Consider the following 27618-nt stretch of genomic DNA (forward strand, 5'->3'; position numbering starts at 1 on the left):
TTGCATATTTCCAGTCACATAAGCAGCCGTGCAGTGGAAACAGTGTCAGACTCAGTTCCTCCTCCTCCTCCTCCTCCTCCTTCTCCTCCTCTAGGGAAGCCTGCCATTTCCAGCCACTCTGCCCTCCCCTCTGAAGAGCCACTTGCCCCACGCCAGACTGCGGCTCCAGCCCGCTCCTGCCTCGGGCTCAGCCGGTCTATCAGTCCATCGACGCTCCCGCCGGTGCCGGGTAGCCCCTAGAGGGACGCGCCCCGCGATGGAGAGCAAAGCACTGCTCCTGGTGGGTCTGGGCTTGTGGCTCCAGAGTCTGGCCGCCGCCGACAGTAAGTTTTGCGCGCAGACTCCGCTCCATCTGCAGATTCTGCTCAGTGGCCAGTTCCACCGGTTGTGAAGACGGGAAGGAGGAAGTCGGTAGGGGTTGCGGATGCGCATCGGGGACTCTCCTAGCCCGAGCGCCAGCCCCGAGGAGGGTCACAGGGGTGGGATTCTGGCGGGGCAGGGAGGGAATTCTCCCTCCGATCTTGCTGGGGCGGCAGCCGGTTCCCGCTGTGTCTCTCTGGGGTTCCCACGCTGTGCTCTCCACTCTAGCTGAGGCAGAGTTCCCGGGCTGGACGAGGGAGGTGGGAGGGAGGTCTCAGTTGGCTGTGACCGGCATTAACCTCCCCATTCGGAAGAGGCGGAGGTAAGGCTGGAATGAAAGGCACGCGGGGCAAGGTGACCCTGGCGCGGCTGCGGCCGCGGCTCGGCCCCCGCCTGTGGGAGCGCTGGCGGAAAGTGGCTCCTTCTCCTGGCGAAGCCGGGCTGGGGCGGGGAGAAAGCGTTGTCTACGTCTGAGAAGGGCAGGACACACTCGGTCGCCGCGTCAAAGTAGGGGCGGGGGGCGGGGGAGGACGAGGGCGCGTGGCGCGGAGTCCTGGGGACGCAGTGTCCTTCACGCGCTCGGGCGCCGGAGAAGCTCGCCAAGCTTCCACTCTTGCACGCTCAGCTTTACTTCGCGCCCAAGAAACCTAGCGAAGGCTTGACCCTCCTGAAAACGTGGCGCAGCGACCAGCAGTCTGCGGTCGCTGACTTGGGGTTTGCCAGGTTTACACTTGGCCGCCCTCGCCGCCCTGTGGGTAGATCCGCGTCCCGGCCGCCCAGCCCCGCGAGCGGTCGTCAGCACGTGGGCCCGGGCGCGGGGAGGCTGCGGCTGAACCCGTCACCGCCGGGCGCCACCGGCTCGCCAGGGTTCATGCCTTCAAGACCAGAGTGAACTTCTTTCTTGCAAGGACAAACGCCCAGCCTGAGACTTGCCCACAGTAGAGGCCTCCTGCGTACTGTGAACCTTGGTTCAGTCAACACACAGCAGCAACTAAAAAGGCGACTGAAGCAAGTGATAAAAGAGGCAGCATCCTCCTTTCTCTTCCGTGGCGGCGTTGTGCTTAGGGCCGAGTCGCCCGTGTGCTTTCAGCGGCGCGGCCGCAGTGGCTCTAGTCGTGGTCGCGCTTGTCCATGACTTTGTTTTATTTCAGTACTGACTTGTGAAAGAACGTTTTTGTTCGGTTAAAAAAAATGTAGATTCCGTCAAAGCTGAATTGGATAAAAAGACAACAATCTTTTCTCTCAGATCAGTTTGAGAACAGTGGAGGTTCAATTAGAAAGCCTTCAACGCCTCATGTGGTGGCATGGTCCCCTCGACAGTGTGCAACACTGTCCAAGAAGGTGCTGGAAACAGCTCCAAATTCTTATTTCAGAAAGTACACCCTAGTACAATGTTACTTTTCCCATAAAATATACGCGAGTGTGTTTCATCCATGGTTTAAGTTTTTGTTAGGCTCCCTTAGAGGTTCACCACCCTCAATTCCTGGGCTGGTCAGTGTCACCTCTCTGGGTTTAGCTGCCTTAACTCTAAATGAGGAGTTTGGACCAAACTCCAAGTTCTCTGAGGCCTCTCCAATTCTTACTCTTTGATTTAAATGGACACTTAAGTGATCAATGAATTAAATTGGATTAATTAATGAATTAAATTGGATTTTAAACTTTTCCTCGTTGTAAGTGTATGCAGGGAGGAATCATTTTTAAGTAGACTTGAAATTAATCCCTCTCAGCCTTCCTTCTCACTCTCGCTTCAGCCCTCCCTCTTGGCAGGCCTCACTGTCACTGTGACTTTCTGCCCCCTTTCTCCTCCAAATGAATTCCTCCAGGAATGTAAGAACTTAAGAGCAGAAAGGCAAGAGAGTGAGGAAATGGCAAGCAGCACCTCCTCTGGGCTCTGACTTATTCATTCTCGATTTCTTTCTAAGAAGAACAACGGAGAGAAGGCACTGCCCTCAGGCTCCTTGTTCTTGGAGCCACCACGTCTCCGCATGGCCTCATCAGGAAACTGGAAGAGCCAGCAGAGGAGCCGGAGTCAGTGTTCAGGAGCCGCGGTTCTATTTGACTGGCCGCGGTGACTCTCAGCGCGAACATCTGAGTTATACGTGCTGAGTGATGAGGGCAAAGTAGCGATACCACTTGTGAATGGAGCAGAGCTTAGCAAGAGAATGATTGGTTGACAGCTATATTGAAAGGTGGGAGTCAGGCACTGGCGAAGAGTTACAATGGAAAATTTTCACTTTCTTTCAGGCAGTGTATTTTTAGCTCGGACCTTTTTCGCTTTATTCTGATAGGAGAAATTGGGCTATATAATCTGCTGCTTCTATTTTTAGAAACATTTTTTTCTGTAAAAATGAAAAGTAAAACTGTTAGGTAAGTCGAGAACGTTGTCTAAATTGGAATATCTGAAAGGACCAATCAATTCAGTCATATAGCAATATTCAGCTTGTTTTCTGGCATTCTGCAAAAGCTACCTGAGCCAATACCTATGACCATCAGTCTCAGAGAGGAGATGAATTACTGATGAAGTCTCTTAGGAGTGTGTGAGAGAGAGGGAAAGAGAGAGAAGGAGGGAGGGAGGGAGAGAGAGGAAAAGAGGAAGAGAGGAAGTAGAAACTTCAAAGAGAATTGTGTTCTTATAAAGCTCTTGTACCTCATGTCTTCATAGAAATGTTATTCTTATTCATCAGATAACTGTCAACTACCTTTAGGCTGTATTTCCTGGGATGCTCAGTGCTTCTCCTTTTCTAGCTACAATTATGAACCCTTTATAAATTTACTTTTAAAGTGCTTTGACTTCACAACCGAATTTCATTTCTGTGAGTTATTATTCACATTAAGATAAATTCCTTGTCTTCCTTTACACACTTTAGATTTTTAGCTATCTATTTAGGAATAAAGATTATGTAGTTGAAAAATCCATTAACTTGTAACTTGCCTGGTGCCCCAAAATTTTGCCTTAGTGTTTAATAAGGACATGTCCAATGGGGCCAGGTTGGCATGGTGGTCCTGATACGATAAGCCAAATTCAAGGTAAAGGTCTTTATGAAGGAATATACCTTGGGCACTTTTTTTCATTATTATAAGGTGCCTTCAATTTCTAATGGGACCTGGTAAAAGGTCCATATCTCCTTAAAAGGGTAAGTGCAGAGTCACTAACAATCAACTCAAATGAGTTCACCTGCCAATTAGTAGCAATCTCAGTGTATATTGGGGCAGATAAACATACTGACAGACCCACACTCAGGGTCTGTCTTTCTCCCCTTCTCTGCACGGCTAAGTCACTTGTGTGAGGGCTGGTAGGGGTTTGGAAAGCACGTTCATCTTTAGGATGCTGAGACATCCTTGAGGGTTGCAAACACCAGTAGTGTGAAAATTCCTATCAGAACACCAAAGAGAAGGAAAGACTGTGCGTCAATGACACGTGTGATGTAAGGTGTAGAATTGACACAGAATTGAAAACATCACATAGCATATAGAGGGGTAATGTTGTGCTCTCAAAGCCTTCATTATGCTTTCTGTAACGTAAAACGAAAAATAATTTTCTTGGAAAGTGAAATAAAAGTCTCCACGTACAAATTTGCTTGAGAATGTATGAATTTTCTATTATTTTTCATTATAATCCATGCACCCAACAGAAAATGTCAGTCATGGGGAATTGGAGCTCTCCGTGGGCCATAGAGATAATCTGATACAGGATCTATGGACTGAATAAATTTCGTGTGTGTGTATAAATATACAAACCAGCCTTAATAATTTCAAAGAATATTCTTAGTCATTTCAAAACCATCAGCAATGCCAGGGCCACCGTGTTGCATAATTCTAGGGAAAAATAGACTAAAAGTAAGTGGTATCCTTTGGAGCTGTGCAAGGCAGTAGTCAATTTGGCAAATAGGTCGTAGGCAAGATCTGCTGCCAGGCTGTTCAGATTATTTCTGCTTTAAAAAGATTGCTAATTGAACATATTAAAATAAGATTGCTGGAGAGGAGGCGTGAGTTCTTTGATGTGGAGAGATGTCAGAGGGGGTGGAACTAGTTTAGTTTTAAGTTTTCTAAAGCACTTGCTAATAAGAAAAGAATTTCTTGGGCGTTGAAAGCAGTTATCGATTAAAAATCTGCAGTATTTTTTTCTAATGTCAGATAAATGATAAGGCCACCAGGCTGCTTTCTAGTTACGAGAGAAAAGGACGACCTACATCTCCAAGTGAGACGAGAGGCACAGCAGTGTTTTTGATGGAGGAATGGATTTCCAATGCAATTCTACTACATGGAAATAAAAAAAGCTTTAAATATTATAGTTAACCATAGTCTCTTAAATTATCTTAGAATATTTAAGCGCTAGAGATTTGTATGTGTGATCAATTTGCTGCATATAAGGAATCACTTAGCAAGTAACCACTATATTGTTTAAGGAATTTTGGAAAATAATTAAAAAGGAAAATGTTGGTCGGTTCTCAGGTAACTAAATGTCAGCCTTGTTCACCTGCATTCTCATTGTACTGTATCCTTCTTATTTTTAATTTTGACCTGACTTTTGCAATGTTATTTGAGATTACAGATTTTCAACTTTTGAGTTAATTAATTTCTTGTCAAGTAAAAAAGGCTAAAAGACCTATCTATTCACCTCAGAACGTAATAACTTGTAGATTTTAGATTTTGCTATTTAAAACTTTCAGAAGACAGGGGCCGGCCCCATGGCTGAGTGGTTAAGTTCGCGTGCTTCCAACTTTTCACGTTGCTGATGTTTTTAAAAAATTACTCTAGTGAAAAAGAAACAAGCTTCCCTCAAACAAGCCTTGTTGCGTCATATGGTGGGAAAACATTTCTTCATCAGAGGCTTACACAGGGTGAAAAGATCTATAAAATAAGGGGATTTATACAATGTAAGGGCCACGAGCCAATGTTCTCAAGGAGAATGAGCTTTGAACTGGAACCAAGAAACCTGGGCTCTGGTCCCTACTCTCTCTGCCACTATTAGCAGCTTAACATTGGTCAACTCGCTAAAATTCATGTCTTTTTTTCCTCTCCGAAGCCCCAGCACATAGTTGTGCATCCTAGTTGTAAGTCCTTCTGGTTATATGTGGGACGCCACCATGGCATGGCTTGATGAGCAGTGTGTAGGTCCATACCCAGGATCTGAACCAGCAACCCCTGGGCCACTAAAGCAGAGCTTGCAAACTTAACCTCCATGCCACCAGGCCAGTCCCTAAATTCATGTCTTGAGAGAAGATTAAATTAACTAGGGAATTCCCAAATAGTTCATTTACTTGAAATTGTGTATATACCCCCCGTCCCCACCCCCCACACACACCCCTTGACTGGAAAACACAGGAGAGATTACTATTGCTTAACTCTCAGTTATTTTAAAGTCATCTCTGTCAACTTTGATCACCACTGGAGGATCAGTCATTCTCTTGTAATCCACATTCACTTTTAAAAAAATTTTAGAAATAAAAATAGCATGGATGATGATTGCTTGTGAACCAGAAACATACCATTCGAGCAAATAAAAAAATTCTCCAGTTAACCTCCTACCAATTTTTCTTTTTCAGAAATTATAGGAGGAAGAGATTTTAGAGACATCGAAAGTAAATTCGCTCTGAGGACCCCTAAAGACACAGCTGAGGACACTTGCCACCTCATTCCTGGAGTGACAGAATCTGTGGCTAACTGTCACTTCAACCAAAGCAGCAAAACCTTTGTGGTGATCCACGGCTGGACGGTAAGAGAGGCTCTTGAGGCAGGAGCACATTGGGACGGACCTGGCATTCCGACCCCTTGCCCTCGTTGTTGGGCCCCCAGTGATGGGTCTCCTCAATGGCTTTGCTTTAAACTTGAGTAAAGGCAAGTCTGGCTCAGGATGGGAATTTGGAATCTAAAGTCACAGGTTCATGAGTACTTCTCCCAGACAGTGCCGACCTTCATTTCACACCATGGTACCTGGCCGTGCCTTTGAACCAGCCGTCCCCGTGAGGGGGAAAACAAGGCTCTGCTCAACGACAGAGCAGAATGCAAGTGATCATTTTGGGGAACTGGCAGAAACCTGGCATGATCCTGATGCATCTAGCACATCGCCGGAGTTCCTTTTCTAAGGAAGACATCCTGTAGGAGTGAGGAGACGGCTGGAGTGCAGGGAGGAGGTGCTGGTTCTGGTTCTGGCTGTGCTACCCTCCAGTTCTGTGATCTGGAATCAAGCCACTTGTCTCTGGGCCTCAGTTTATTGATCTGTGAAACAGAGAGGGTAGAGTAGACACCCCTCCACTTCCAACAATCTCCGTTTGTGAACTTGAAGAAACTTCTAGAGACGAAAGAGGGCTAGGCAGGGAACTGTCATGCAAGATGGTTAGACAAGGTGAAAACTGTGGTTAAATTTACTTTTAAAGAATATGAATAAAGTAGTTCTCTCTAACTATGCTGGATAGTCTCTTTACATGGTGCAGTTCTTACTTAATTCCTTTAGTTGATTTTTAATATTTTCAATTCCTAATAAAATTTCATTGTTTATTAAAAAAGATTTATAGAAAATGGATGGTTAAAGAGATATTATCTTTCCATTATGTCAGAGCTTATGAATATGGTAATAGATACTAAATTCTAATGAAATGCATTAGCTAATGATCGATTTACTTCTAGCCCCGATTTATTTTCCTACGTAACTTAAGTGCCTTTGTTATTGACAAATAAAACAATTGCTATAACTTTTATGGAGATGAAGGTAACTACTAACAGAATTCACATGGATGTTTATTGTAATAAGATATGGGTATTTACTAAAGTTAACATAGTAAACTACATATCTTACGATAAAATCACATATTCAAATTCCATACGTAAATCTTTTCATGTTTTAAGAAGTTTAAATAGGAAAAAATAAACTTTGGTGGTTTTAGAGATAATTCGGTTGTATATGGAACTTGGCTTTTAATGCTTTTCACAAAGTTTAAGCTTAATAAACATTTATACGACAGGAGGAAATTGAGTATCTCAGGCATTGCAATGTTGTCCCTGAGAGAATTTATATTTTAGGAACTTTTGAAAAATGTGTTTTCTTCTCATACTAAGATGACACGACTGACCCAATGTCTGAAGATAGTCCAATTTCTATCATTGATCCTGCTGCCCACTAAGCCCACTTGTCGTCTTCACACCACGTGTCCTGGCATTTTGAGTGCCAAGGCTCAGAGGCTAGGCTGCTGGCTATCAGGCTGAGTTTCCTCGTACAGAGCTGGTTGGTCTAACTAATAGTAGTTATTATATTAACATATAACTAATATTGCATATCAGTTATAACTAATCCGATCCCACTGGATATCCAGTCACACTGGAAACTGAGCTCAGCTCATCTCAGTGCAGGTGGCAAGGAGGGCTTCCGTTCAGCTGCTTGTCTGAGAATCAGAGATTCATAAAATTGTCACAAATTTAAGGAACCTCAGAAGAAAAACCTAGTGAATAATATCTTTTCAGTATTGAAGAAGGTAGGTACTTGGACTTTCAACTCTTTTGTTTGGCATTGCTTATTTTCTGTTGAATTAAAAAAGAAAGGATTAGGTTAGTTGTTAAGTAGTTAATAAAAGCATCTGTCATTGTAGTAGTAAGTTGGGTTATTTGCCCTTTGACAGATTGCCTAACTTGGAAACATTGATAGTACAGAAGTATTTATAACAGGGGCTTGGGGCAAACGAGATTTTCCTGCTCATCTGAGGTAAGCTGCTCAGCGACTCACAGGCATAGGACTAATGGAAGTGAGGAGGTTCTGCAGATTTGTCATGAGAAGCCCAAAAGAATGTTTAGCGTATGTGCGCATAGGACACAACCCAGAAGGCAGCTTAGACTCAGCTGTTCTGGAGCTCTGCCACCTGCTTGGGTTTCACAGACCAGAGCTTTTAAGCACAGGGTTCTCATTGTGACATAAGAGGTCCTCACCCCTGGCTAAAAGGAGGAGTGGCTGACATGGCGTTCTGAAGAAATGACATCATCCTCTCTTGAATGGCAGCTGCAAAAGGTGGCCAGCCCCCAATCTCCAAGAGAGGAGAAGGGGGACAGGACAATTCCTCAGGGTTTTGTGCTAGGTGTGTGCTCCAGGAGGTTGCCTCAAAGACCCAGGCTGCACCCAGACTTGAAGCAGCCTCTCTGAGACATGCTCAAAGAAGGTTTAAATAAGTTCCTAATGGACTAGCATCACCTTTGTACCTTTTCATCTTTGTTTTCTCTTCATGCTGGCATTTTATCATTGCAAGTAGACTGGGAACCAGAATGGTCTCAAGAAGAAATTTGTGAGGTGGAAGGTGACTTCCAGATCATCTGAATCCGAGCCGTTTGTTTTGTAGGTGGCCTGTAAGGTTCAAACAGTGCCTGTGTTCATAGAAGTTGCCAGTGGAAGAGCTGGAACTGGAACCAGGATCTTCTGAGTCCCAGGCTTGCTTTTTCCTACACGAAGCTCAGCAATGTGGTGACAAATTGGCAGTTTATTACTGTCAAGTATGAAGCAAGTGCTCGTGTTTTGGTAGTTTTAGTCTAGAAAACAGAGTAAACAAAACAGAAGCATAAATGAAAGAACCCATTAGATGAGATCAAAGTTCCAAATGAAGTCCCTAAGTTTGGGAATTCAAGACTCCTATTTTTTCTATTGGAATTACTCTAAGAAAAACATAGGTTTTACAGGTCTTCCCTTAAAATATGCCTTAAATATGGATTCCAGAATCTTCTTTGTTGATACATAGTCTAGTTATCTTTACTGTGGCTGCTGGCATATTAGGGGTGGCTAGATTTGGGGATTTAAATCAGGTTGTTGCTGTGTACAAGCTCACGGCAGAATGGTGTAGGATTTCATAATCTGCAATTTCTAATGTGTTTCAATTGTTTGAAAGTGTGCATCTTTGCAAAGGTGTCCACTGTCTTCCCTCTGAACACATAAATTAAAATTCTACTTAAATAGAATTAATTTAAGGGCTCCCTAGTTCTTTTGACTTTGAATTTGGGGGCCTTTATTAACAAGAAGCAAAGAATTAGTTGGCAGTCTGCTTATTTCCAAACAGGACCAATCTAATAATTTGGAAATGTGACTGTTAAAGCTCATTAATTTCCACTCTGATAATTAAGAATTTGAGACAACTGTGAAAAAGTCTGGGCTAAAGCTGATTATTTTCTTATGTATTTAGAAAGAGCTTGTTAAACAAATTTATCTTCTGTTTGGATAGATTAGTATGTTTAAAACTGTTTTTTTTTTTTCATTAACACATCAACTGTTGTCTGTATATGGCTCTTTATATGGAAAAAAAGTGCATTATATCTCCCCAAATAATTCTATTGAGAAACATTTATTAGCCTAAATGAAAGTAATTAAACTAAATTTCTTTTAAAATAGTCTGTAATTCTGCTGCAAAATGTTAACTTATTCAGATTCATCTTTTTTTAATAGTATGAATTATTAAAGTTTTACCGAATTTATAAAATGTGCTTTTAACATTGAGAGCACGGTAAACCACAGTCTGCTGTTCCTGTCCCTTCTTTGGCAGACTCACATTGGCCTCGGAAGGGAAAGCACAAGCCTCTGAACACTCTTGTATGGTTTGATTTTTCTCTCTGAGCCAGTGGGTTTCCTTGTCGGTTGGTTTTTTTCCGTTTAATTTAGGTGCATTGGGCTGACGTTTCTATCACAAATTGTAGTGGGTATTGTAAGAAAGCTTGTATCGTCCTTCAGGTGACAGGAATGTATGAGAGTTGGGTGCCAAAACTTGTGGCTGCTCTGTACAAGAGGGAACCAGACTCCAATGTCATTGTGGTGGACTGGCTGTCACGGGCCCAGCAGCATTATCCAGTGTCTGCGGGGTACACCAAGCTGGTGGGAAAGGATGTGGCCCGGTTTATCAACTGGATGGCGGTAAGACTGGGGAAGAAGTGTTGTGTGTCCAAAACAGATCTCTCAGCTGGAGCTGGATAAATGACTGGTCTTTGTGCCGTTTCACTTAAATACAGATATTTTCTGGGGCAATTCAAATATTCAGAATGAACATGGCATTATTTTTAAGCCAAAAGCAGCATTATAAGAATGGTAAGACTATAAAGCTGAGGTGCAGTCCTGCCCTGCCCTCTTCTTTGATATTTCCATAGTGAACAGATTTGCTGAGACCGAGAACTAAGTGGACACATAGACGAAAGCTTGTTATTTTAGGGCAGAGGGAAGGTGGCATGTTGCCAACTAGTTAGCTGGCACGTGGAAATTTCATCCTGCTTTTGACTCTTTAGACTACTAATCTCTTTGATGAAAATATTAATAGTACTTATTCCTTAATGTGGATTAAGGACCCAGAGCTAGAAAGAAAACGGCAGAGCAAGTCTGCAGGATATGAGGTGGCTGAGGGTCGGGGGTCTGATTTTGCTGCTGGTTTTACCCAGTTTGGCTCTTTGAGGCCATCCTCTGAAAATCACCTTTGAAAAGTGTCTTGGGGTTAAAAGGAACCTGATACTCTAACAGGGCCTAATTATTTAAACCAGATGCTTGAAGGTAAAAAATAAGCGATGGTTTTTGGACTGGCCATTAAAAGATAAAAGTTCTTTTCTTGACTCTTTTGCTAACCAGGAGAGTGAATTTGGGCAAATCAGATCACCTCCCCGGCCTCAGGCTTCTCATTTGCCAAATGAGAGGACTGGACCATCTGCGTTTGTGGTCCCTTCCCCCTATAATATTTCTAATTTTAAGTCAACCTTAAAGAATAAAGTGATGCAGGGTATTTAGAGTAGGGAATAATGGGTTAAAGTTAAATATATATTTATATGTGTGTGTGTCTATATGTAGATACACACATATACATACATCTATATATATATATATACACACACACACACAGATACCTATGCATAAATACACATATTTTCAGATGTATGGAAATTCAGATGTACATACATTTCAATTTCAGATATATGGAAAAACTGTCTAATTTAAATATGTTGTTAAGGAAAAAATATCTCAACAGCGGAGTATATATTCCTCTTTTCTGTAGCACTTATAAATTAAGTAGAATTAATTTTCAGTATTGCCTATATTTTGAAAACAATATTTATATTCACTTTATTTATTTTAGCTTTGATCTTTTGCAAAGAACAGGAAGAACCTCTTTTTCTTTTTCTCTTCCAAAGGAGGAATTTAACTATCCTCTGGACAATGTCCATCTCTTGGGATACAGCCTTGGAGCCCATGCTGCTGGCATTGCGGGAAGTCTGACCACTAAGAAGGTCAACAGAATTACTGGTAAGAAAGCAGTGTCATTTGTCTTATCACAAAAGAGTGAGATGCCTGTCACTCTGAAAAGAGAATCAGAATGTTTGCCAAATACCCACATGAGTGTGGTGTTCTTCCGGGTATGCCTGGCCACTTGATTATCTCATGGGAGAGCTTTTTTCCTAGAGTAATAGACTATAGACCCTTGCTTTCATGGGCTTACCATCCACTGGCAGTAGAAGATAAGGAGTGGAGTTGAGCATGGAGAGTCCTGCAGAGTCTCTGAGAAGCTCAGTCGCCCCCCCCGCCCCAACATCCACTCCGTGTTCTGGTAGTGTGTTGCACGTGCGTGTGTCACCTCTCACATCAGTACTGGGAAAATGAAAAAGGACCGATATGAGAGGGCATTTGGAAAAAGGAGAACAGTCATCTGGCCAGTGGTAATAGACGGTTTGGCTTGTGCAGAGAGGAAGAAAGAACCCAACACTGTTTAAAGTCCTTCTCACCAGGTTCAGAAATAATTTACAAAAGGAAATCAAGTCATCCTGAGTGAAAATTGCCATTCAACAGCTAGTTTAAGATACTCAAATTCCATTTTAGAAAGAGCTGAGTCCACTTTTGTGGCTTTCAGTAATTTAAAGATCCAATCCCGATAGCATAGGGACTAGTAAGAATCTGTGTGGTTGCCAGCTACATTCATATGATGAGCAGTGGTGCTAAGGTGATACTGATGGAGACTGAAACTAATTGGCATTTAAAAATCTGTGAGGTTTGTTTTTTTCCCCATTAAGGTCTAGATCCAGCTGGCCCCAACTTTGAGTATGCAGAAGCTCCAAGTCGCCTTTCCCCTGATGATGCGGATTTTGTAGACGTCTTACACACATTCACCAGAGGATCACCTGGCCGAAGCATTGGGATCCAGAAACCAGTAGGGCATGTTGACATTTACCCTAATGGAGGCACTTTCCAACCAGGGTGTAACATTGGGGAGGCTATTCGTGTGATTGCAGCGAGAGGCCTTGGAGGTAACTATGACTTAGAAGATAATGAAACATGACTTCTGTTAACTCTCATTGCCTTAGTGTCCGACCCTTTCTTGTAAGAATATAGTTTTAATATACTCATTTAGCCAAGATATGTGTCTGAAGAAATCTGTCATATTCAGCCCGATCACCTTAGAGCTTTAGTACTCTGATGGGCAGACATACAGACATTTTATCTTTTATGTATTCTACTGTAGACTACACTGAGTACTGCACTTGTGGTAATAAAAGAAGATAAAGGTGAAATTTAGACAAGAAAACCCCACTGCCTTTGATAACAGCAGCATAGAATGTTATCTGGCCACGTGGTGTTATACTTTGAATACAGTTGTGAAACCAATAGAGTTATTTTGCATTTTACTCAAAATGAAGGGCATATTAATTAGTCCAAATTTCTTTTTTCAGTCTTTCCAAGAGATGTCCAAATCAGAAATGAATCACCATTCTCTAACAATAAATATTCCAAATTTTTAGAAGAAAATATAATTTAATATTAGCTTAATATTTGCTTTAATAACGGTATTAGTTTGTGTTAAATTTATGATTTGTTTTAAGGGACCTTTGCCTACTTTTTGGACCATGGACCTTCCTGTAGTCAAGATGCTCCGGCCTTTTGTGCGCACATTATAGAACTTACAGCATAATGTTAATATTTTCATTTGCTATAAAAGCTTATGGTAGTAGATACACTTTTATGGCATTGCTGACTATTTCTCTGATTTATTTAATGTAAAAATCATTAGTAGAGATACAGCTCTCAATTATATATAGTATCATTGATAAAATACTATGTTAGCAATATGTCCTTTATGATGTGGTTTCTAGAAGTATGTTTCCAGAAGCATATAGAAGTATTATATGCTTTCAATTTAAGAGAAGGATGTGATAAACTGGGGGAATCAACTTTTACCTTGGATGCCTCTTATTATAGCTTCATAAACATACTCACAAATATAAGATAGCAGAAAAGTCAAAAGTTCCCTATAAATTTGCAACTCTGAAGCTCTTGGAGGTAGGTGAGAAACTGCCACCGAGAATGCTTCCTTAAATAGGACCTAGAATCAAGGAGTCATAGGACCAAATCCTGAGGTCATTTTATTCTAACACCACACCTAAACTAGTTTAAACATGCAAGATGAAACACTCACTGTGAACTTTCACAGAGTTTAAATTTCCTTTGTGTCTCTTTCTCCCCAGATGTGGACCAACTAGTGAAGTGCTCCCACGAGCGCTCCATTCATCTCTTCATTGACTCTCTGTTGAATGAAGAAAATCCAAGTAAGGCTTACCGGTGTAATTCAAAGGAAGCCTTTGAGAAAGGGCTCTGCCTGAGCTGCAGAAAGAACCGTTGCAACAACTTGGGCTATGAGATCAATAAGGTCAGAGCCAAAAGAAGTAGCAAAATGTACCTGAAGACTCGTTCTCAGATGCCCTACAAAGGTAGGCTGGAGACTTGTTATAAGTAAGGAAAATCAATTTGATCTTATTTTCATCATGCTCGTTGCAACACATGTACTGATTCTGTCCATTGCAACAGGGATAGTGAAATGTTCTTACTTCACCATGAGTCCTCACTTGTGTTTCTGTTGATAGAAAGCAAGTTGCACTGAGCCATTTTTCTGAAGCTCTTAATTCCCATTGCTGTAAGGCCCAGTGCACAACCTGTGCTACCCTGTGCTACCCTGTGCAGCAGCCTTGCTTGCCACTCTCCCATGCAATTGTGACCATTAGCGTGGGCCAGCCCGTTAGTGCCATGCTCCATTTGAACCCATCCATCGGGGGTCAGCAAACTATGGTCCATGGGCCAAATCCAGCCGACTACCTGCTTTTGTAAATAAAGTTTTATTAGAATGCAGCCACACACATTCGTTTCTGCACTGACTGAGGCTGCTTTCATTCTACCACAGCAGAGTTGAGTAGTTGGGACAGAGATTGTATGGCCCACAAAACCTAAAATAGTTACCATGTGGCCCCTTGCCGGAAAAGTTTGCCAACTCCTAAAGTTTGCTTTAAGTGAAGGCAAGAACCACCTGTATTTTAAAGTACACCTATTCCTGGAAGGGGAGAATCTACCAAAACCTCTAAGATATTTCCACTTTGTCATGAATTTGTTCACAGTTGAATTTCAAACTAAGCAGCTTATTTAGAGTAAGACTTACAGGAATTGAGGGGGGCAAGAGAGGAGATAATCAGATGAATCTGGCATGAGCGACTAGTATCAGAAAGACTGGCTTATGTGTGAGTCCAGGTGGAAGTCCAAGGGAAGGGGTGACATTAAAGAACAGTTTCCTAATGTAAAATATCTCTGATAGAGACACCCGTTTGAAGGTGGTTTGTTAGAATTTGTAGAGGTGCATTTGGCGGCCCAGAGGTTTGGAGCACCAATAAGCCAAGGAAACCTTTTAAGCAAGGAGTACTCTGTTTGTGCTTTGTTTTCCCTGACTCTTCAGAACGAGGAAGTGTGTGTGAGGTACAGGGAAGAGTGTAATCTGATGAAGATTTGGACCGGTCTCACTTGCCCCCAGGCGTCCTGCTAATGCCACTCAGTGACCCATCAGGGCTCTCTGGGGGCACTGTGCCAGTCCCGACTTCTTCTCCTCTGGTCTCTGGTGATGCCCGCAAGGGCTCCATTTAACCCCACACTCTTTCTCTTCACCTTGTAGTAGCTGTGTCTTAAGCCTGCTGCCTTTCCTATCCCTTTAACCCTTCCCCATCCCATCTCCTCAGGGTTTCTGGTAGAGTTGGCGAGAGCAGGGGAAATGTAGAAGTTCAAGTACCTGCTTCTGAGGCTCTACCTAATACAGAATAATTTAGGAGCTAGCAGTCTTTACAGCCTCACTGTCGATTCAGTGAAACAAGTTTTATTGTGAGCCTGATATACACCTTCTCTGTGCTAGATGGTGGGGGAATAAGGAGGATGAAATGATTCTCTGACCTGAAGGAGCTGACACACAAGATAGAGAGTCAGGCATCCCACAAAACATGAAGAAACATGGTCACATACAGTGACAGTAAAAAATACCAGATATCCTTGGTACAGATGGTAAGGAAGGGTGGAGTCCATGGAGAAAGTATCAAGAGTATGTTGGCGTCTTGGTTTACCTCCATAGTACCCCATCAAAGGTGACTACTTTCTAGGACTGCTTGGCAGTTCAGAAACACATGGACTCTTCCTATCCACTATGACCACACTTTTCTGAAAGGGAGTAGAATTCAAGGTCTGAATTTTCTGGTAGGAATCACTGTACAGACATGAAGAAATCTTTCCAAGCCACACTGATAGTGATGTGTGAGCACTTCCTACTGGATCACTAATGAGATACGGTCTATGGTTCTGAATTGCCTGCTTATTTGGGGGGCTGTGGTGTTTCCATAAAGACTGATCAGCTCTTGTTCCAATTTTCTCCCCCTATAGTCTTCCATTACCAAGTAAAGATACATTTTTCTGGGACTGAAAGTGATGTACACACCAACCAGGCCTTCGAGATCTCTCTATACGGCACTGTGGCCGAGAGTGAGAACATCCCTTTCACACTGTGAGTAGCCACACAACATCACTCCAGCAAGTGGGTTTGTCATGGCAGTGCTGCCAGCCTTAACCACTGGTGTGAGGAACACAGAAGAGTGGGACACCCAGAAAAAGAAATAAATATTCAACAGAGATTATTTTTTTTTCTTTTTATCTCTTTTTTTTTGAGGAAGATTAGCCCTGAGCTAACATCTGCTGCCAATCCTCCTCTTTTTTTTTTGCTGAGGAAGACTGGCCCTGAGCTAACATCCATGCCCATCTTCCTCTGCTTTATATGTGGGATGCCTGCCACAGCATGGCTTGACAAGCAATGCATAGGTCTGCACCCAGGATCCGAACCGGCGAACCCTGGGCCGGCAGAGCAGAACATGTGAATTTAACTGCTGCACCACCAGACCAGCCCCAACAGAGATTTTTTTTATGTCTAAAAAATAAGGACTTTTTGTTTTATTTGTTTATTTTTATTGAGGTCATAATAGTTTACAACATTGCGAAGTTTGAGTTGTACATTATTATTTGTCAGTCGCCATATAAGTGTGCCCTTTCACCCTTTGTGCCCACCCCAACCCCCTTCCCCTGGTAACCACTGAACTGTTCTCTTTGTCCCTGTGTTTGTTTATCTTCCATGTATGAGTGAAATCATATGGTTTCAACAGAGATTTTTAGAAAACCTATATGGCAAAAGATGTTCATTACAGTGAACATCTTTATATACATAATACCATAATTTGTACATATAATGTATATATAATATATGTGTATATAATGTACGTATAACAGCATAAATTAGAAACCAAGTGTCCAACATTGAGGCAATGGTTGAGTGAATGGTGGTTTAACAAATCAATAAAATCAATCTAGCCTCTAAAAAGTATATTTATAGAAAACTAGGTAAAACACGGCCAAAAGCAGAAAATAAAATATGAAGTGAACAAAGAAAGGATAGAGAATTGTCTGTTCACTATGATTGTAACAAAGTAAACATATGTTCACATATCAATGCAAATTAAAAGAGAATATATGAAAATGAAAATGATGTCTCTGAATGGTCAGCTTATGGATTTTTTTTCTCTTAAGAATTATCTTAAATAGTTTGCATTGTTAGGATAAAAATTGGAATAGATTAAAGGGGTGTAGATGTCTTTTAAAATACACTAAATGCATTGACATTCATCGTGAGTATTTTGTTAGACATATTTTGCATTTTTAAAATATCTCCCAAACAATAAAGCTATTTACATCTTGGAAGGAAGAAAAAGGGAAAAAACCTGGTTTCCAGAACTAATCAAATATGTTTATTTTTTATTCAGCCCTGAAGTTTCCATAAATAAGACATACTCCTTCCTGATTTACACGGAGGTGGATATTGGAGAACTGCTAATGTTGAAACTCAAATGGAAGAGCGATTCATACTTCAGCTGGTCAAACTGGTGGAACAACCCTGGCTTTACTATTCAGAAGATCAGAGTAAAAGCAGGAGAGACTCAGAAAAAGTAATTAAATTTATTTTTCTCCATTCACTTTAAACTCACTCTAATGTCACTGCCTAGAGATAGTATTTCCGGAGTTTTCAACATTCAAGTAAGACTTTAGTAAGCTTTGTCTTGAAAGTATATCACCTAGATAATTACACCTATAATTTTAGGGGGAGTGGTCTTTTATTATCATACTAGGGAAGTAATAGTATTGGTGCATTTCATGGAAAGAAAACATAAGCCCTGACCTGGTCCCAGTTATTGAGTAAGAGCAGAGATGAGACGGCAAGGATCTCAGCCTGTCATTTAGCACCGTTTCTTTCAAGCACAAAACAGTTATGGAAAGAATTGTGGAGGTGTTACTTTAACACACAAAGATTAAAACCAACCTCTTCAAGAAGGATGAGATTCCAAGATAATCTCACCCTATCTCCCCACTCCACCCCCATATATCTATAAAATGAACTGCATAGAGAGCCCCATAGGATTTAAAACTTTTATACTAATCTCCTGGGGTTTTGCAAACTATAGTGTGCCGTTATTGTTAATGAAAATTGGCTCTTTAAATTAGAATTATTAAATTATTTCTCTTTGGTCATTTTCTTTTATAACCAAAAAGGAAAAAAAAAGATAGGTTGTGGATGGAGAGGCTATGCAAAGCATCTGTTTCTCTAGCAGGGCTGCTGGAAGGCTGATTTGCAAATTCCCTGCTACAGATACTGAGAGGTAGTGAGGTCAGTCTTGTATCAGCTCTCTTGGAGAAAGCCTTGTAATGTCAAGGCTGTCTGTATGCCTGTCTAGATTGACTAATTATTGCTGAACACTGGGTTTGGCCCTCAGATAAGCCTCTGATTCAGATGTGTGGCTAACCAGAATGGCCTGAAGGTAAACAGTTAATTATTGGAAATATGAAAACAATCAGAGCAATCGTGTAGGATTTAAACAACCCTGGCGGAACCAGACCTTTCTCAACAGCCGTTTTAATTGCTCTGTGTGGCTGTCTCACCACCACTTTCTTCCACAGGGTGATCTTCTGCTCCAGGGAGAAGGTGTCTCATCTGCAGAAAGGAAAGGCCCCGGTGGTATTTGTGAAGTGCCATGACAAGTCTCTGAATAAGAAGTCCGGCTGGTGAGCGCCATGGCGAGGCTCTCAGGCATCCTGAGCACGCACGCAGAGGGGTCCTCTTCATGCAGTGCTCTTCACCCACAGCTAAAGGCCTGCACTGATTCTTGTCATCAGAACCTCACCTGGTCTCTCTTAGCCCTTCCGTATACACGTCAGGCTGGTCCCTTTGCTTTTGGCAGCATTTCCTCTTTTTACTTTTGCTTTCTGTTCTTTCTGCCAGCTCTGACCTTCATCCCACGTGCACTTTTTAGATTTTGTTTTTCTTCTGCAACTACCACAAAATCCTCACTTCTGCTTTTTTCCTGTGCTGAATCACTGCTACCTTGACAGATCCTGTGCGCAGAGTGTGCAGCACAAGTTAATAGTCATCATTGTGCCTGTGCGTGCAGCCCCTCCCGGGATGTGTCCAGGGGAGCAAAACGTCAGCTGCAGCTACACAGTCCTTCTTGATTCTCAAGTGCCGGCAGACTCCAGGACAGAGAGCCGAAGGGGCAGCCACCAGCATCCATCTCAAAACAGCTCCCTGGCTCTTTCCAGCTTGACCTTTAAGGCTAATCCACATGGCAGCTGTCAGCTGAATCTTTCCAGAGTGTCAGGACTAAGTGCAGACTAAGCATGTGACCTTCCCCGCCCCCTCCTGAATTCCCACAGTATGCCACTTTCATTCCTCCACTTATTGCCCTGCCAGATGCGAAGTGCTAATGGGTTACAAGTATAAAGGGGAAAAGCTTAGACCATGTCATATAAGCCAGTGTCACAAGAAACAATGGGAAAGGCTGGTCACAATATCATCTGGAAATAGAAAAAGCAATTGACTTGATTTGTCTTTCCCCAGTTACATTTATAGACAAAAGCACAGAATAAGAATTGCCTAATCAGGAAAAGTATATTAAAGACCTTATATCTATTATTTTATCTTATATCTATTATTTTTAATTTCTGTTTTATAATGTAATTTATCCATGGAAAAATAGGTGAAAAGAAAATAAAATCATTGTGGCTCTATCCCCCAGGAACAGCCCCCAGTTAACATTTTAATTTTTATCCTTTCAGACTTTCTGTATGCATATATAATAGTTATATTTTTTACAAAATTGCAATTATGCCATATATACTTTGAGTGACAAGATGAAGCCATCTGGATTAATAACATTAATGTAAGAACACTCAAGATAAACTTAAAAGGGAAAATAGTTACTGGTATTGAGCCAGACAGAATAACTGAATTCTTACCTAAGTGGAAGCTGTTCTACTAAGAGGTTCATTGCTTCATTTTTTTCTCGTCACAAACCTAAGGCAATTTCACATTTGCTTTACCTCTTAGGAAGGAACTCCTGGAAAGTTTTATATGTGCATTTACATCACAAACATACACAAACACACATGTACACATACATTATCCAAAAATCACCCATAACTTTAAATCAATACGTGAATGGAAAAGCAAAACCTGAAACATTAGGAAATAACTGTAGCTGTTTACAAAGTGTTTCTGGTCATATTATTTACATAAGTTGCAAAACTTTATCTGAGAAAAGCCAATGATACATTAGTCGTCTGGCCATAAGATCACTGAGACAACAGATATTTAGGCAGCTTTTTTAATGCATCTGAACTTTATCTAGGAGATAATTATGAATCAAACCAGCAACTACTGCAGTTTCTTCTCTGTGACTAAATTCATCACTCAGATAAAAAGCTCTCTTTCTCTTATCTTCTGATATAACTGTTTAGAAGTCTCATACCACAAGAAAAGAAAAAGAAACAGGCATTTCATTAGATACATTTCAGAAGTAAGAACTCATCCTAAATTTTGAAATCATTTGGGTCAATCCTCTGAAAAGAATACCCCTTATTGCGACATAGCTAAATAGAGATGGGAGTGTCTTTCATTCCTACAAACTTGACATGTACTCTGATTCATTATCCATATCTCCCTTGGGTTTATTCTCACAACCTTTGTTCTGAACTTACAGTTGAATACTTTCTCATCATGAAGGTGGTGGGGGAGGGGAGAGGGTTGTAAAATGCTGAGTAGATAATAAATCTCTCTCTTCCTCTGCTTTTTCTCAGAAACTGCAAATCTTCAGAAGGAAGAACATCACATGAATTCTGTAAAGAAGGAAGTAACTTTTATAAAAGGTGCCCAGTGCTTTAGGTAGTTAAAAGTGGAGTTTCCTGAGTATTAATTCCAGCTATATCCTTATTAGTTATTTTAGAAGACAGTCTCAAATACTAAAAAGTGGCTAATTCAGTTTAAGGAACATAGTAGTCAAATAGCACATGTTCCAATATTAAAAGACAGTAGATATGAAAAGCACTGCATTTTGCTCTTTGAGAAAGAAATAAGAATTGTTTGGGCCCATGGTAAAATAATAAAACCTTTTAGTGTAGTGAGTTTAGCCATCGCCTAAAATTTAATAGAACCTCCTATTTTATTTGAAATTCTTCGTTTTCTGTACTGATACTTTCTCAAAGTTTTCTCCAAGTCTGAATATAGAAAATGATTTTTACGGCATGAGTCGAACCCATTTACTTACCAGTCAAAACACCTGACTACTTTGGAAACTTCTCCTCTTGCCGTTGGGAGGTAGCCCAGGTGGTTAGCTAGGGCCTAGTGCCGTGGAGGGAGGGATGGAGAAAGGCGCTCATAAAGCACTGAATCCTTAAACGCTCCCTGCGGTTGGTTACATCGTAACTAAGTTACAAACTAAAGGAGAAATAAAATTTAAATAATTGAGTCTTACTGGGCTTTACAGCTTATTGCTTCATCTCTCCCCTCCTTTTCCTGCTTTTCTCGATTGTATTTTAACAATGTTCTCTGGGTAGGTGTTTAAAATCAGCCTGTTATCCTCAGCTTACAGATAATTTTAACTATGGAGAAAGAAAATACCATAATTTTATTATCAGACTTTCAAAATTATATTTATCAATTTGAAGTCATTTAATATCTGATAATTACTATTTAATTTCAGGCCTGTCTTAGTCATTTGTTAGTCATACTTCGAGAATATCTCCTTCTTCCCTGGTTTTGATAAGAAAACGTGTTCAAGGTCAAATTTTGCATCAGGCAAACTCCTACAAATTTTAGACAAGGACCATTTTTATTAAGTAAAGAGATGGGAAAGTTGCTAGGCTGTATTCATAAACAGTGCTTAAAACCGTTGTGGGCAATTAAAAGACGCTTCAATTGTCATAGCGACATGAAATGCCATGAGAGTTGTTGCTTTTAACAACTAGTGAAGAGTGAGTCAACAATTATTTATAAACTAAGTCTCATATTTTCAGAATGTTTTTCTAGATATTAGTATAGAATGAGAAAGAAGTCAAATATCTCAGAGGCTATTGCTGGGAGTCACAAATGGGAATATGTGTGGGCATCTGAACACGTCCTCACATCTGAAGCCCAACGTGTATGTTCAGTGTTCAGCATGGCTTGGAAGGTAAATGATCAAGAGATGTACTGGAACATGTTGGAGGAGAAATTGTTCCAGAGCTGCCAGAACTTCAGCCCTTCATCTGAGAAATATTGTTGTGCCTGCACAAAGTAGGACAAATGTGATTGATGCCAGCTGGCTTGGAATGAATTTTCTCTAAAAATAAAATATTGTGTGATTTGTTGTTGGCATCCCCATTATTGCTAATTTCTTAATTTTCTGGATTTGAATTTTGAGCAATGGTGCATGAACCTAAGAAAATATGAATCAAATTGGGGTATGGCCCTGGGAACTCTGGCTTCTACAGACTTCAATATATGTATCAGCAATGCTTTGGCTTTAAATGTTATTTATTAGCTGTAAATATATATATGTGTACGTGTAAAAGGAGATTTTATGTATTGGAAAGGTTGTGGCTTTCTGCATTTATAGACATGTGGTGCTAACTTTGTACATGTCTTTGTTAGTGACAGTGTCACTTAGCCAACTTACCCTTAGGAAATAATGTAATAAAATGGGCTTTTTTAAAACAAAACTTACTTAACTATGTTAAGAAATGGAATCTGCTTTTAATGAAATGGACGAAATTTTATTACAACACTAAGTCATTATTTTGTATCATTTTAGTTCTCTAAAAAAGAAATCTATTCTTAGGGCAGATTCATTCAGAAAATTTTTATGGAGTAACCGCTCTTCTTAGTGAAAAAATATAGCTTCTAAAAGCTACAGTGAACATTATATTTTATGTTTTATATTTACATTTGTACAAAGCCTTAGAGAACCTTTGCACTAACTATAGAGGAAAATGATACAGAATTTTTCCTAAACAAAATACACCTGACTTTTCTTGCCTGCGGGATACTTTTTCATATGTAAAATGTTAGATTAATAAAAAAATGTCTTTGACCACTTTCTGGAATACATTGTCTCTATTTCTGAGGTCTAATTATTAGCTACAAAGTGAGTGGCATTTTTGCAATAAAATGAACTATTTGAGATGAGAGGGTGCCTTTTTTAGAACTTTGCTTTGGATTGTCTTGATAATGGAGAAGAACAACACACAGCCCATCTATGCAGTTAAGTAGGGGTTGCTCCATAGTACAGTCAGGAAGAATTGAGTTCAGAATACAATTGTTTCAGTGGCCACTGACCCAAACCTTCATTGTCAGGCATAGGGTCTTCTGGAGCTGGGGTCTCCCTGACAGGAAGAGGCTCCCCTGTTTACACTTTGCTCACTGCCTATCAATGCTTCTTGACGTAAACAAAAGACAGACATAACAGGAATTGGCAAGGATGTGGAGAAATGTGAACCTGCATACATTGCTGATGAGAATGTACAGTGGTGTATCCACTCTGGAAAAGAGTTTAGCAGTTTTTTGAAAAATTAATTATAGAGTTTAACCCATATGACCCAGTAATTCCACTATTAGGTATATACCCAAGAGAAATGAAAGCATATGTTCACAAAGATTTGACACAAATGTTCATCACAGCTCCAAAGTGGGGAAGCAATTCAAATCCCCATCAACTGGTGAAGAGAGAAACAAAATGTGGTCTGTCCACACCAAGGAGTAGCCATCAGAAATTAAAAGAACAGCCTGCTGATACATGCCACCACGCGGAGGCACCTCAAACGCCTCTTGCTACGTCAAAGGACTGGATGCAAAACATCACACATTGTTTGATTCCACTTATATGGAGTTTCCAGAAAAGGCAAATCTATAGAAACAAAAGGTAGATTTAGTGGTTGCCTGGGGATGGGAGTTGGAAGAATTATTGACTACAAATGGATATAAGGAATCTTTTGGAGATGACGGAATTTAGATTGTGGTGATGATTGTAATTTACTAAACTCTGTAATTTACTAAAAATCATTGAATTGTAACTTAAATAGGTGAACTTTATGGCATGTAAACTTTGCTTCAATAAAGGTCTTAAAAATGTATAATACATAGACCTATGGGGATGGACACAACCACACGGTGCATGTGTGACCTTGGAAAACTATATTTGGGGACACTCCCTCTTGCCCCTACAGGAGGAGCCTCTGCAGTGCTTATCCCTCATCCTCTAATACCAGCCTTGTGTATCCCGTGGGTCCAGTACATGCTAGTTTGTTATAAGTGAATGCTGTCATAACCTTGTTTTATTAGAAATGTCTTATTTTAGCCCTGATTCAGTTAGACTGCAGGCCCATTTGTGATACATTTCTCTTACTGTAGAAATGCTATTATACAGATAATTGTACTCTGAAATGAATCTTACCAGGAATTTTCTATAATTAGAATACCATCAAACAACCATTTTTACAAGTATCTGTATTATTAGAAATCACTTAATATAACACCTTAATTTTTTAGTTGATATAAAGTCAAAGAGGTTAAGTGACTTGCCTGATGTTGTATTGCTAGTTATTAACACATGTGAAAGTAGAACTGATTCTGACTAATGAATAACTCAGTATATCCTCCTTCATTTACATCATCCTGTCTCCCAGATACATTATAAACTGTGTGCTTAATTATGAGTTTGCTTTATATACAAACATAGCACAATAAATTTACTATTAGCAGATACATGCCTGGGCCTTCTAATAAGATGAAATTTAGAATTACTCCCATCACACTCGCTTGTGACTAATGACACAGTACGTGTCTGGTAGTGAGGCCTCTCACTAGGTATACTCTGTACCATGGATACCAACTAGTTCATCACACCTCAGATACTTACTTTTTTGTCACAGCGTTCTAGACAGAGGAACCACATGTCTTCAGACCAAACATGTATACAGGACCATTGGAATAGTGTAGTAACCAGCCATCAAGTTGGCCCCAAATATCATTACCTCCTGCCACTCACATCCGTGGGTAGTCGCCTCCCACATTGATCTGTGTGACCAGGTAGAAGTAATAGTACATATCTTCCAAAATTAGGTTATAAAAGAACTGCAGCTTCCATTTTGGTTGTTTTTTTGAGCCGTCTCTCCCTTGGGTCACTCACTCTGAGGGAAGACATGTTGTCAGCAACCCTATGGAGAGGCCCATACAGTGAAGGACTGACATCTCCCATCAGTAGCCAAAAGGTTAAGCTTGGAAGTGGATCCACCAGACCCAGTCAGGCTACAGAGACAGCAGCCCCAGCCAACAGCTTGAACGCACCCTCATGAGAGATGCAGCAAAACACTCCCAGATCCTTGACCCACAGAAACTGTGAAACGATAAATATTTATTGTGTTAAGCTGCTAAATTTGGGGGTAATTTGTTATGCAGCAATAGATAACTAATACACATAGTTTACCTGATAGATGAGTCTCTAATAATTTTGTTTGTTTGTTTGCTTTTTAATAAATTAAACATTTAGAAAACGATGTTTCAAAAGAACCCGGGGAGGTTACATTTGGAGGGAAGCCTCTTTTTTCCCCTCTAGACATTAGTAAGGCAAAAAATAATAGACAATCAGCTCTTTTGTTTCTACTTTTATTGTGTTTAATTTTTGTTTTCACAAAGTAATACATTTTTTCCTCATGATGCGGGGTCAGTGAGCCGAGGAGTCGAAAGAAAGATTTCTTAGACTCTTAAGATCTGGCAGTAGTGCTCTTTTATTTAGAGAATAGTATAGAATAGCATGAGGACAGGACCTATGAGCAGGCAGAGCTGCTGCCAGCATGTTGCTGCTGCTGCTGCTGGCACGGGGAGCTGCTGCTGCCAGCATGGGGACAGGACCCGTGGGCAGTCAGAGTGCTGCGTGGGGACAGGACCCGTGGGCAGTCAGGCTGCTGCGTGGGGACAGGACCCACAGGCAGGAGGAGCCGCTGCTGCTGCCGCTTCTGCTGCAAACCTGGGTGGAGAGTCAGGCTAAATTTGAGGCATAGGTATGTGAGTTATCTCTTTACAAGACAAAAAAAAGTTAAAATGGTACCAGTGCAGGTAGGGTCCAGCCATTGGGCGGTCCCACAACTTTTAGATAAGAATCAAACCGGATTGAGTAAATGGCAGAAGTCACCGCTTAAATATTATCTTCAGCTAAAGACAAAGGAGGATTTTGTTGGGGGGGGGGGGTCAGTTACATGAGGTTGCCAGACAGTAAACAACTTAAGTTCTTGCCTTCCCCATTAAGAGTTTCCACAGATAAGTCCATCCCCCCTTCCTCCTGGCGCAGAGAGGGAGGCATGGAGATTTCCTTCACAAATGCAACTGTCTCTCATCAAAGGGCGAGCAAATTCCACTCCTCGGAGCCTGCTTCTCATCTGCAGTTTTAAAATTAACTAGCCTAAAATCCTCATCACTCATAATAGGATTATTTATAGTCATACTTATATCCAGTGATATTTGGGACTAAGAATAACCAACTAACTTACAAACTAAATGTTTTCCTTCCTTCCCACAGCATTGCCATCTAGAAAACTGGTTTCACACACAAAACCTCATGAAATTCCTGTGATTGAGAAATTCTTTGTGTTTTAAGTCAGCTATCTTCCCCCGGCCATATCAGTCTTTATCCAGTAGCATGACTGCAAGTCAGTGTGTGGTCTTCCTCCTATTATTACAGGCTTATAGTCAATTGTGTCACTACACCCTTCAATTTAGGGATATGCCAAGTCCTTGTCGAGATTGCTGCAAGTAAATCAAGGTGAAGAGACAAAAAAGTCAGTCAGCATTTGCTTCACAAATACTGACCACACTTATTGAATATCTCCTCGTGTTCCAGGTGCAATACTACCTGTGGCAAATATTCTGTCTCCCTTAGAGCCTGGTTGCCCCAGAAATATGGGACAATCAAGAAGAAAGCCAAGCTGGGCCTCAGGCTTTCAGCTATCCAGAAACCTGGAAGATTTGAGATGTAAAGGGAAAGAGTGACAAGAGATTAACACAAAACTGGTGCACTGGTAGCGTGCTTTCCTCATGTCCATGCGCTTGCTTGCATATGGCTCTCCACAGCTCTGACCACTTTGCCACTAAACAAATCACAGAATGTGCCCTGTTGCCAAGCATGGGAAAGACTGCAGACCCCTGTACCAATTTATAGACCAGGGATTTCCCTCCTGGGACTCAGAATAGCTTACTATTGGTTTGATTTCTGAGCCAACACTTTCTTCATTTAAAGTGTTATGGGTCGTATAGTTGTTTTCCTAGTTACCTTAAAGTGAAATAAATACAGTTGTATAAAATCTGTAATGACCTCTTTAGATATTTAGAGACAGTTAGTTAGTTACTCTGTTTTAGACACAGCCTCTCTTTTGTTCATTAGGGAAAGGCTTTTGGAAAACAGAATGATTATAACTGAATGACGCCATCCAATAAGGTACACTTATCAGCTACCTCTGGGATAAGCCAAGCCTGCAAACCTTATTAGCATTCCAATCACGCCCACTGAATTTCAGAAATGCAATTATCTGTACCTGATTGTTCTCATTTCCACTCTTGAAATCTCTCTTGG

General features: G+C 40.9%; 1 protein-coding gene across 3 annotated transcripts; it reads left to right on the plus strand.

The window, feature by feature from the left end:
* LPL (lipoprotein lipase) lies at positions 1 to 23101 on the plus strand. Of its 3 annotated transcripts, none has more exons than XM_008533228.2 (10): positions 1 to 323; positions 5907 to 6076; positions 10055 to 10234; positions 11491 to 11602; positions 12364 to 12597; positions 13813 to 14055; positions 16031 to 16151; positions 17455 to 17637; positions 18644 to 18748; positions 20819 to 23101. In XM_008533228.2, coding segments are annotated over exons 1-10 (1416 nt in total). In that variant the 5' UTR covers positions 1 to 256; the 3' UTR covers positions 20820 to 23101. The 3 variants fall into 3 exon arrangements, with proteins under 3 accessions (XP_008531450.1, XP_070462579.1, XP_070462590.1); XM_070606478.1 differs by having other exon boundaries at positions 45 to 411; XM_070606489.1 differs by lacking the exons at positions 1 to 323; positions 5907 to 6076 and adding an exon at positions 8682 to 8832.
* Positions 23102 to 27618: the final 4517 nt, after the last annotated feature.

Source organism: Equus przewalskii, chromosome 2 (assembly GCF_037783145.1).
Source record: "Equus przewalskii isolate Varuska chromosome 2, EquPr2, whole genome shotgun sequence".
Taxonomy (NCBI): Eukaryota; Metazoa; Chordata; class Mammalia; order Perissodactyla; family Equidae; genus Equus; species Equus przewalskii.